The 11845-nt window shown below is 38.3% G+C and overlaps 1 protein-coding gene across 1 annotated transcript; it reads right to left on the bottom strand.

Annotated features, from left to right (window-relative positions):
• Positions 1 to 703: 703 nt before the first annotated feature.
• LOC122007977 (probable N6-adenosine-methyltransferase MT-A70-like) lies at positions 704 to 11595 on the bottom strand. Its single transcript, XM_042563526.1, has 7 exons — positions 10285 to 11595; positions 7356 to 7454; positions 4190 to 4273; positions 3753 to 4105; positions 2165 to 2381; positions 1763 to 1842; positions 704 to 1174 (listed from the first exon to the last, which is right to left on the bottom strand). Exons 1-7 carry the CDS (start codon positions 11449 to 11451, stop codon positions 910 to 912), a joined length of 2265 nt encoding a protein of 754 aa, XP_042419460.1. The 5' UTR covers positions 11452 to 11595; the 3' UTR covers positions 704 to 909.
• Between the last annotated feature and the right edge of the window lie 250 nt (positions 11596 to 11845).

Raw genomic sequence — 11845 nt, 5'->3', positions numbered from 1 at the left:
ATAGCTTGGAAAGATAAATAATTTTTTAACCATTTTAATTTTCTTGTTAGTTTGTATTGTCCTCACTAGTAAAATTCATTAGGTTAATGTGCTAATAAATACTAGTAATAGTTCATAGCTTCCAATAGGATAATTAAACTCAATTTGAAAACCTTGCATATGTTCTTCTACCTTAATTTTTAAAATTTGGGGGCCATGGGTGGAGTGTGGACTATTCTAGAACACACAAGACATCTAACCCCAACTAAGGGTACGACTGAGTAGGCAAGGCGGTGAATGTTGAATAAGCGGCAATGGTTGAGAGTCGAGAGATTTGAGCTTTGAGAGTTGAAATTAAGACTGAGTAGCTGACTAAGCCGCTAAAATATAAAGTTTGCAAACTTAAGAATTGAATTTAAATTTTAAAATAAACTTTTAAAATTTACAATTTTACATAGTACTTACCATTAATTACTTAATGACACTAAACTTATCAATATTTACATAAATAAATAAAAATATATATTATACATATAGCTTGGCTCAAAAAACTCGACAAGTCATCGAATCAACATTATACGAGCTAGAACTCAGCTCAAATATGACAAGCCATCGAATCAATATTATACGAGCTAGAACTCAGCTCAAATATGAAATGAGCCAGCTCAAGCCAAGCTTTGACCAAACGGCTCATGAACACTTGACTCATGTGCAGCCGTACTCTAGTGCACTAATCAGTAATTCAGTAGATAAAGAGTAGAGAAAGATTCTAAGTCTTATATTATACAGGGTACATGATTCATCCAGAAAGGCCAGAGAAAGTGCTGAAAATCAACCAATGCACTTGTGGTGGACATTTCTTCTGGTAATGCCAGAGAAGGCGCAGAAAAACCACTGAGAGAATCGTTCTATGCTTAAAGAAGAACATCGTCACACTGCAGCTTCCGTGTCTGACACCATGGGTTTCACTACAGAAGCATAACCTGCAGGGGTCACTGCTGGTTCGCTGTAGTGTTCAGCTCCAACAGAAGGTGCCCTCATTTGAGAGACATTTGATTCTGTGTCCGCAGCAGAAGCTGTTCTAGTAGGTGACACTGGTTGTACCTCCACATCCGGATAAGCAGCCTTGAATCTTGCCCGAAGGCCTTCATCCACTAGTCGCACCCCATTGAGTTGATTTCCTAGCGATAGCCACCTGATTGTTGAAAAACAACCATTATAACAATTGAAAGGCTACCACAAAAGACAAAAAAGAAAAAGGGGCTAGTAAGAAACATATACGAGGAGGCACTACAATTTCTAGATACCAATACCGTAAAGAGACCAAGATATTTACGTAGGGGAACAATATCAGGGTTCCAGATCCAAATTTAAAACAGTTAAATGAATAACCAGGAAAGGGAGATTGACCCACTGGTGTGTAACTTTATAAGTGAAAAGAAGCCGCTAGGGCGTAGCACAAACGGTAAGCGCATGACATATCTAGCGTAATGGTCAGAGATCGATTCTCAGGAGCTAACGATCTAGGATTTATCCCATCATGTGCCTGACACCTGTGTACCTACATATATCTCTCTTTATATCCATGGGGTCGACACTAGAGGGCCGCCGTCAATGTAGCGGATCTATATTTTTTTTATAAGTGAAAAGAAAGACTGCCCCACTGATTATTCACCAAACTAGTCAGGCAATATTTAGAATAGAAGAGAAAATCCACATGTGTATTATTAAGCATAAAGAGCATTAAAACCAAGCAAACACAAATTAGAATGGAAGAGAATACCCTGCATGTGTATTGTGCATACGAGCAAAGAGCTCCAATTTTCGCGTCCTCGGGCTAATTCTCTCCAGCATAGGGTACATCTGCAATTCAAAAATGCATTAGAAGTTTGCATCTTCCATGTAATTAATATAGAAGTATGTCACAAAATTCAAGACAATAGATTACTAAATAATTATTTAATATTTCCACAATGCATTAATAAGAATTAAGAAAAGAAGGGCAAGGGCAAGGGCAAGGGCAAGGGCAAGAGAGTAAACTGAAGAGTTTTTATATAGTTCAATCTCAGATGCATGATAGGAAACTCGCATATTGATTCAAAAGAAACTGAAGAGAGATCATCCATTGTCAAATTTTTACATGGTTATTGATAGATAATAGATGAAAAACTACAAAATTTAGTACCTCGTCCGGTTTCCTACTTGTTTCCCGAACTTCAGCAACAATTACATCAGTGTCAATATTCCTGTTGACCTCAGGATTTCCCTTTATTCCAACAAGGCAATGTTCTTTACTATGATTGAGCCAATGGCCTGTTCGTCCAGTTCTTATGATCCGCTGAAGCTGATTGGTCTTCACCCATATGATTTCTTCAACACGTTCATATCCCCAAAGCTCCAGGCTGGCAATAATATTTAACTGAGATGAGCGAACTTAAGATCCTCAAATCATCATAACTTAAGGTTCTAAAACACAATTGTACGTCTTGCTACAATTGTAATCCAAAAAAGATACTTGAAACCAAACTCATAATCTTAACAATGAGAATTCAGCAAACCAAATCAATTTAATAATAAATCAGAACGTTTCCCAATGTGAAAGAACTGTCACATTCCAGAACCACTAATACCTAACTACAATTATGTTTGGTGAGTATCATACAAATTCACTACAAACTGTTGAGTGAGAGCAAACCCAATTATACGATGCATATTAGGAAGTAATAAATGTTTCAATTAAAGCTTATAAAAGATATGCCAAATTAGTACTAAACAAGTTTAAAATGTCAATACACTAAGTGAGTTTACTCCAAAAATGAGGTCACTATAGCATATACCTAATTGTGTTACTATTTTGAAAATTGACTATTTACCTTACAACAAGGTAGGAATCCCTGAACAAGTTTGTCCTAATGAAATCATCTGTTAGTGGTTGCTTCTATAGTACAAGTTAATTGGTTTGACCACTCAGTGTGAACCCCACAAGATCAGGTTGTTGTTACACTGGATTATAGAACTAACCTCTATTAATCTCAAACCCAAGTAAGGGCAGCCCAGTGCACGAAGCTCCCGCCATGCGGGGTCCCGAGGAAGGATCCATTGTCCACAGCATTACCCTGAAGGGGAGCCGCAACGATAAAGTTGTTGCCATATGAAGTAGCTAATTAATTTTTATTTAGTAGGCTAGTACCGCAGTTCAGACCAAGTTCCAAGAGGCGCATATGAAGAAAACAGTTGGCGGAATTTCAGATCTACTGTGACTCACTGGTCCATAAGAGGAATGACATTCTTGTATGATGACAAATGGGTAATTTGAAGAACTACAGTCGATGGTCTTGTCCACCCTTATATTAAGGATACATTAACATCAATATTGTCATCGACTAATAGGCTATGTCAAGGAGCATTATGAAGTTTTAGATATTTCAACTTGAAAAGTCCTAAAAGAGGATTTAGACGAACATTGATATACACTCATTATGCAAACTGTCATACATGTATACCCCAATATAATACACATTCAAGTTCCTCAAACAAAGCAACAAAGAATATATTATCTAAGTGAAATTACTTTGGATAGTCAAATATGCTTGTCAGGTAGCACAGATAAATAGTGGAAGGCACAAAAGATAAACATAGTAGAGGTTGCTTATTTTGGATTGTCAAATATGTTTGTCATCTGAGTTCATCAAGTTGTGATTGGCTTCAACTATCCATCTACCAAATTATTGTATCAAAAGGATTCTATGAAAAGAAGGCAAATAATAACTCACCACTCACGCCCAAGTTCCATTGCACGCCCAGTGACCCAAAGAAAAATTAAACCATCAGTTTGCAATAAAGGTACATTCAGAGTTCTCATTTCATCATCAGCCATTGTACCATAAGGCAATTCCATATGAATATCCCACGGAGGGTCAGCCATAATGACCCCGAATTTTCCCAAAATGTCCATTCTAAATGAACGGATGTCACAATTTATCCACTGGGGTTCACCAAGCTCCACTTCTGAACAGTATTCAGCCCTTCGGAGCTTTAGTTCCTTCGGAGGTGGAGCATTGGTAGATCCCATTATAATTGGAGCATCTGGTGTTTGGTCAAGTTCATAATGAACATATTTGCAAGTCTGCCATGAAAATTTTTTATAATATAAATGGGGGAAGAAAAGAAAAAGAGAAGCAACTAAGACAGTAAAAAAACAAAAGCTAACCTTTGTATGACGGCAAGTATCCAGAAAAGAGCAATCACCTAAATTCGTATCAGTATGTGGAGCAATAATACGACGGAAATGAACCTGTTTTTCAAAAAAAAAAAAAAATGAAAACCTTGAGCAAGGAAACAAGCAAACTTAAAAAGGAACCAAAGAGAAAGGATAGATGAATAGTCCAAGCATCGAAGAATTTAAAAAAAAAAAAAAGTAGATGCAAAATTACAGGCACAGGGAACATTGCTTTAAAAAAAAAATGAAACTTAATGCTCTAGGTTCACCATGATCTGAATGTTGAGACTTTTCACAACTGCATATAATATAGAAAAAAGTAGGCTTATATGCCTGCAGTAGACACTTAATCATTAAACGGTTGAGTATTACCAAGTAGTTGATTATCAGTTGCAGATGTCATTGGTATAAAATTTTATGAAATCTCATATGCAACCAAATATATAAATGCAAACCTTCACCAATTGGACTTCTCATGAGATTGATAAGTGACTATATGTGGACCACATACACTAATACTACCATGTAATTACTCAGATGCACCCATAAAAGAAATTAAGCAAACACGCTAATTTTAACTCCCTATTTACTTGGAGATGAAATAGGAAATAAAGAAAAACTAGGGAATATTTGAGGGAAGAAAGATTTTCAAAATGTTGTTTACTTGGAAAGAAAGTGACGCAGGAAAGCAAGACAGGAAGATGAAACACTCAACTTTCTTCCTAACACAAGGAAGAAAGTTACTTTCTTCCCCTTCCCTAAATTTAATTACCTACCTAGAATCTCCGACTTCACTTCCTTGTTCACCTCTTTACCAGCCTAACCAAGGGAAAAATGACATGCCTTTTTTGAGAACAGGAATGTCATGAACAGCATCATCAAGGCTGTTGTAAACATCTGCTGGATGTTGTAATCATTGTCATAGTTACAATCCCAAAGGTCCACCCTGTCATTGACATGGACAGCAGAAACTTGGTAATTGATACAAAGATAACATTTCTATTTCAACAAATAACAAACTCGTCAAATGCTGATCTTTTTGTCACTCCACTATGTGACCTTATATGAATATAAAGTTGATATTTGTTAAACGTTTTCAGTCGCTTCTTGATCTCCTCAGTTGGTTATTAGGTGATACGTATTGCCCATGTCAAACTTCCAAAAGTTGGAGAATAGGATAATCTTTTTCATCTTGCTATTTATTGTGACATCATAACATAATTCTAGTGCAGGCCTTCCATGATATGAAGGGAAACAAATATAGTAGTTACTGCAAAGATCTCCCCATCACCAAATTTCTACATGTTGTCCACCAATAATGAAAGTAGAGGAAGTGAATCAGTGTCCGTGCCTTCTTGACCATCTAGTCGACAATATCAATTGCATGCAGTCTATTGCACGGTTTAAAAGAAGTGAGTTGGTTCTCTCTCCAGGAGTTCAGAAGTAACTCAAACTTGGCTCTGTTATATGTGACCATCTGCATTTCATACATTACACTAGTTTCTTGCACTGCACTATGTAGTATCCATCAGCTTTGTTATGACAGACTTTCTGTTATAGAAAATAAGAAAGATGAAGCTTCATGTTGATTCCATCCAGCTACCAAATGAACATAACTCTATACGTATATCCAGAGCATCCAGCTATATATCCATGGTTGTCAAAATCACACAATTCACAGTTTGAATCAACCAATTAGATTCAATCCACCATCCAAATGATTTGAACCGGTGGGGTAAATCAGAGTTGGATCAGAACGAGTTTGTACCAAATTGCTTTAAACCAGATTCTGTGGAGAGGTGTAATCCCAGTAAAAGATATATAGGGTTAGCCCACACCTCACATCATCCATCCTGCCTCTTCATGCCATTGCTACATCAATTACACATCTTCTGCATTGGTGAAATAAAACTTTGATCACCATCGACGCTGGCCACCACCATGGGCCATCATCACCAGTAGTAAAATCAATCTCCACCAATAGTCCTTCCACATGTGGAACTAATGGTAACATCTACTTGATGAAAGCATGACACTACGTTTTTTTTTATGCCAGCGATTCTTCTTCCCCTTGTCCACAAGGAGACAGTGGCAAGTGAAATCCCAACCAGCAAAGCACCTGCTGCTACAGCTTCTTCAGCGTGCAGCACCAACCAATAAAACTCTTCTGCGGGTACAACTACAATAGTCTATGCCAGTGGATGCCTATTCTCCATGTGCTTTTCTGAACAACAGTCGACTCTGATGAGTGTGAAACTCCGGCAACTAAAGCATTGATTGTGGTGTATGCAACACCAAGCAACTTATTTTTCAGTTGGGTTTGGCTGCAGGAAATTTAAAATTGGTACTGCAGAACAGCCAACCTATTCTTTGGCCAGAGTAGGTGTTAGGTATTGCTTTTGTGATTCTGTGAATGTGATATTGGTATTGCAGAGCAGTCAATCTTTTCAATCATAGGATATTCTTATAATTTTTCTAAGGCAGACCCTTTCTTTTACTTATTCATATGTTTAATATCATTCTGATGATTTACACTCAATATGATTCATGACTCGAAAAATTACCAAAATATTTTGACCCAATCCTTGATGTGATAACCTTGTTTATTATTTTTCACCTCATGAAGGTACTCCTCAACAATTTAATATAGGGTTGCTTGTAATTCATGAATCTTGATGCTGAATCATAGATAATATGTTCCAGTAGTAGGTTATATTCAATGGGAATGGACTCACTTAAGAGACGGCCTTCTTTACGAAAGTCTTCTTGTTCATCATGGAGGCATCACTTATTTTTGACAGTTTGTTGGCTTAGATTGCATCAAGTAATATTCAAACATTCAGATTAAACCTTCTAGATGTAAAATGACTCATCAATCTCTACCTTGACAGAGGTTATAACTAAGTTGCTGACCAAACTCAAAATGGTCCTGTTTGAACATACACATATTATAGCCACTATACTCCAAAGATGGTTCATGATTGAATATATACCAAAGATAGTTCATGGGTGAACAAGAAATAAGAAGATATACCACTTCAAAAAATTCAGTAAAAGTAGCTTTTAAAATTTGCAAATAGAACTCATGGAATTTTAGTGACATAATAACAGTCAAGGATTAGCAAACTGCACCTGTAAAACATAGACCACCACTAACCTTATCACAAGCAACAAAAGAACCAGATTGGCGCCTGCAGTCTTCTTTAGTTAAATTAGAACAGTATTCCTTGAGTTGAGATCCACCTTTCGTTTTGAACTGAGAAATGAATTTTAGACATAAGATTTGGCAGATACAAGGAAAACCATCCAATATTTCATCAGAAAACATTCATCATACTCAAGACAAACAGGTAATGCATTTTCAAGAACTTTACCAACTCACTTAGTATTTTCATTTTTCAAGATAATTGAATCTAAAGACTACAATGAAAGGGCAAAAGACCAAATAGGTTCCTTTTATTAATCCCTCTCTCCCTGTTACCTTTTTTTTCAAAATTTCCCAGATGTGTGCAATGTTTACTCGAAAGATCTTTAAGAAAAATATAAAGATAAACTTGGAAAGTCATTTCAGGAATCCTGGCATAGCTTTGGAAAAGTTTGTGTAAATTATCTTCAGGGACCTTTTTGGCTTAGCAAAAAAGATATGCTTGTACTCAACCCATCAAGCAAAATTCCCTAGGCTATTTGCTATCTAGATAACAACATTATTACATATCAAAATTAGAATAAGATCAACTTTATATCAAATATCAATACACATCAAGTAAACAATGGAACTCCACCGAAACATAACACTCCATTAGCCAGATACCAACAGAGGTGGAAATAGTATCTTCATTGTTTAATGGAAATTAAGTTGACAAGTATATCTAGAAGACTGATTGAAAGTCTCCTTATATGTGATTATGCTCTTTTTTCATAAATAAACTTTGTTTTCCTCACAAAAAAAAAAGGGGGAACCCGGTGCATGAAGCTCCCGCCATGCGGGATCCCGGGGAAGGATCCATTGTACGCAGCCTTACTCTGTTTTTTGCAAGAGGTTGTTTCCAGGATTCGAACTCGTGACCTTTTGGTCACATGGCAACAACTTTACCGTTGCGCCAAGGCTCCCCTTCTTTGTTTTCCTCACAACAAAATGAAAATTCATTGCTTATTAGAAATCTTGTTATATTGGTTTTCAGAACTTTATGTCACTCTTTAAGAACAAAATTGAGAAACAACACTTTCAAAAATCTGTAACTATTGAACAAAATGTTAAATCTCTTCCAAGAACCCTCTGATCAATGAAATTTCAACTATTTCCATGTACAGTTGTTGGAAGACGAAAATCGGTGCATAGTTTAAAATCCTGCATCAACTCTAAGAGGACAAATATAGGATGAGATGACAGTAACTAATGTCATCTTAAATTTTAGTAATTATTGTCATATTTTCATTTTTTTTAGCAAGCACTAGGTATCAAAGGACTGACTAATCCTGGGGATGACTGGCCGGTCCCACGGAAGTTTTCCACAAGCTATCAAGGTAAATCCGAAAATGCTCACAACGGGCGGCCGCAACTCAACATCCCAGGTTTGTCATCCCATTGGAGGAAAATGCCCTCTAGTGCGCTGTAGCCGGGAATCAAACCATGGGTGATTGCATGGGAGCCCCACCGCTGCACCATGCCCGGGGGCGTAATTACTGTCATCTTAAACATAGGATGAGGTGACAGAGCTTTTTTATTTTATATTTCCATTACTTGTCAACTCATAAATTCGGCCATAATAAATGGAAATACTACTGGGAGAGATGTCTATGTGTGACAACTTTGACTCAAGATATAATAGCATGGAAGATGAGCTTAAAGCCCTAAGAACTTGAGTGAATACCTAAAATGATTTAAAGAACACACCATACAGCACCATGCAGTTACTCAATAAGATGAAAAAAGAGAAGGATCCTAATGTAGCAAAACTCAGTCTCATCAGTGTACAACATGTAACATGATCATTCGACGCTAAGAACAAAGGTTATTTTCCTAAGACCAATAGCATATGGAGGCCCAAACATAAGATAGGAGATGTTAGCAGACATTTAAACTTAAAGAGCCTAATTTTCATGATCCATTAGATCAAAATGAATTTGTTCAATGGACTAATTGAAATAGAAGACTATGTAGATTGTACCCTTATTGAGGGGGTATGATAAGCCAATAATGAAATTGTCAGTGCCATTCAGCAGTATTAGCAAAGTTGTCTAGCCTACTATGCCAAGTTAGGAGTGGAAGCCATTGCACAATGAGTTGAAATAAAACAAAAATCAATGGAAAGGTATATTCTAAAACATTTTGAGAATACTAGTAAATGAGTTCTTGTAAACACTTGATGTTGATGACTATATAAGCAAGATGATTAAGATTAAAATAGTAATATATTCGCTATTGTTCTCAAATATTAATAAAAAAACTTTCTTTAATTGGTATACACAAATATTTAAAAAGTAAGTAAGTACCAAAATTGTATTAGCATGACACGGTACAATACCAACACCACATCGTGCTGGTCAACAGCTGAAACTCCAGTCTTGAGATTTTGAACATTAGTTTTCAGAACATGAGATTACAACCAACCCATGTATATATAGCCTCCAGCCCTCCATACATTACTGTTATTAAAATGTATAGGTATAAGATTAAGTCTAGTATTTCCTATTATTTAGAAAACTACCACTAAAAATAGGAAGACAGTCTACAACCTCTTAAACAAGATCTCAAAGAATTCTTCTCGGACTAGTCTGACAAATAAAATAAACAATACAGATTAGCAAGTAAACAGAATACTAAACCTCTGAAATAATTTCCAGTTACAAAAGATACAATCCAAAAAGTAAATCAAAATCATAGAAATCAAATATAAAAACACAGTTACAGTTCTGAAATTTCAAGAAGAAAAATATTGTTGTTTTCAAAATTTAGAAATTTTTTAACTGTGGTAGTAAAGGCCGTAGGATATTGAACATCTATATTAAACCAGATGAATTGAAGTTTCATGGAGAATCTTTAGTAATCCTAAGTGAAGTAATAACTTTAGGTGAGCTACTAAAACCTTTGCAGCAACAGCAGTCTCTCTTGCAGTAGGCCGGTGAATCAAATCCAAAAGCTCCTCTCCTGTCTTTGACATCTGCATCTCCCTAAATGTCTTTTTATTTAACAACGACTCGAGATCCTTTAGATCATCTTCCTCTGTTCTTTGCTTTGGCATTGCAGAATTTGGAGCACCAGGTGAGTTGTCAGGTCCCATGATGGGCCTATGGAGTGGAGAGAGTCCCATCGTCCTTGGCATCCCCATCATCCCCATAACCCTAGGCCCACCCCTTGGACCAACCGAGGGCGGGGCACCGCCACGAAACATATGGGGCATGCCGGCAAGATGAGAATCAGAAAGCCCCATCCACATATCGGGTGACCGGCTTGGCATCATAATAGGAGCATTGTCAGCTCCGGTCACTACCGGCCCCTGACCGTGAGTATTCCCCCTGCTTGAGTTGGGTTCCGCCGATGACAAATGCGATGGGGGTTGCTGACCATGAGAAGAGGTCTCGGGAAGTTCCTTAAGAAGCTTGTTCCGATCGATGCCCCAAATCATCAGCATGGATTTACCGTTCACGGTGAGCTCTTCCAACTGGACTCCCCCACCCTCCTCAGAGATTCGCCGGAGCGCCATTTCGACGGAGGAGATTGGCCCAAGATCCCCACCAAGATCAGTCAAAGCAGCCTTCTCGGCAGGAGTGGCGGAAGACTGGTCATTCTCCAACCGCCGAAGCAATGCTGCGGAGTCAATCTCAGTGAACGGTACGAGCTCCAGGAGACATACTGCAACAATGGTGCGGACGATGGAGAGGCGGTCGCTGCCATTGGCAGAGCCGCCTCCGGCGCCAGGAGAAGGCGGTGCCGCCTCGGGGCGAGTGCGAGGCAGGGGGTGTGCATCTGGAAGGGGGCGGCGCCGGGGCGTGAGGGGTTGGTGGTGATCGGCGGTAGATTTGGGGCTAGGGTTTGGGGTGGGCGAGAAGGGCCGGCTGTTGAAGGCGGAGATGATGCGGCGGGAGGCATCCATGGAGGATACGAGGTCGGGGACGATGTTCTGAAGGGAGGAGACGAGGTCGAGCTGCGACTGGCGGCGGGAGGCGACGACGTCTTCCATTTGCTGTCGCAATCGCTTAACGGATTCGATGTCGTCGCCTCCATCATCGCCGGTATGGGTTTGCGGCTCCATGTTTCGCTTTCAAGATGGAAATCAGCGATTGGAGACGACTAAGGGCGTCGGCAAAGTTCCCGCGTACCTTCTTAGCTGATGGAGCGGACCCGCTGTGAATCTTCCCGATTTATCCTTCCGTCGAGCTGAGCTGATTTTCAAGATTAATCTATCTAAAATGAATATCTGATGTCAAATTAAAAAAAAGATAAATTAATCAATTATTTGAAGCAACCCTTTTATAAATTACAGGGATATCAATCTAAACAAGCCTTTATGCTCTAGATCAAAAAAGCTATCAAAATGGGTCCTATGCACATTTTTAGATTTTCGATTAAGGAAAGTGTTTTCATGTCCATTAGCCATATAGTAAACAAAATTTTGATGAGCTTTTTCCTTGCTATTACTCTTAGTG

This window comes from Zingiber officinale, chromosome 8A (assembly GCF_018446385.1).
Source record: "Zingiber officinale cultivar Zhangliang chromosome 8A, Zo_v1.1, whole genome shotgun sequence".
NCBI classification, from domain to species: Eukaryota; Viridiplantae; Streptophyta; class Magnoliopsida; order Zingiberales; family Zingiberaceae; genus Zingiber; species Zingiber officinale.
This window is presented reverse-complemented; position numbering and strand designations above follow the sequence as displayed.

Bases quoted from the DNA above. Each gene is read 5' to 3' on its own strand.
- LOC122007977 (XM_042563526.1), bottom strand. From the start codon at position 11,451: ATGGAGCCGCAAACCCATACCGGCGATGATGGAGGCGACGACATCGAA. The intron at 4,274-7,355 runs GTTAGTGGTGGT...TTTGAAAAACAG, and splicing joins CTTTTGTTGCTTGTGATAAG to GTTCATTTCCGTCGTATTAT. The intron at 1,175-1,762 runs GTATTCTCTTCC...TTCAACAATCAG, and splicing joins ATGCACAATACACATGCAGG to GTGGCTATCGCTAGGAAATC.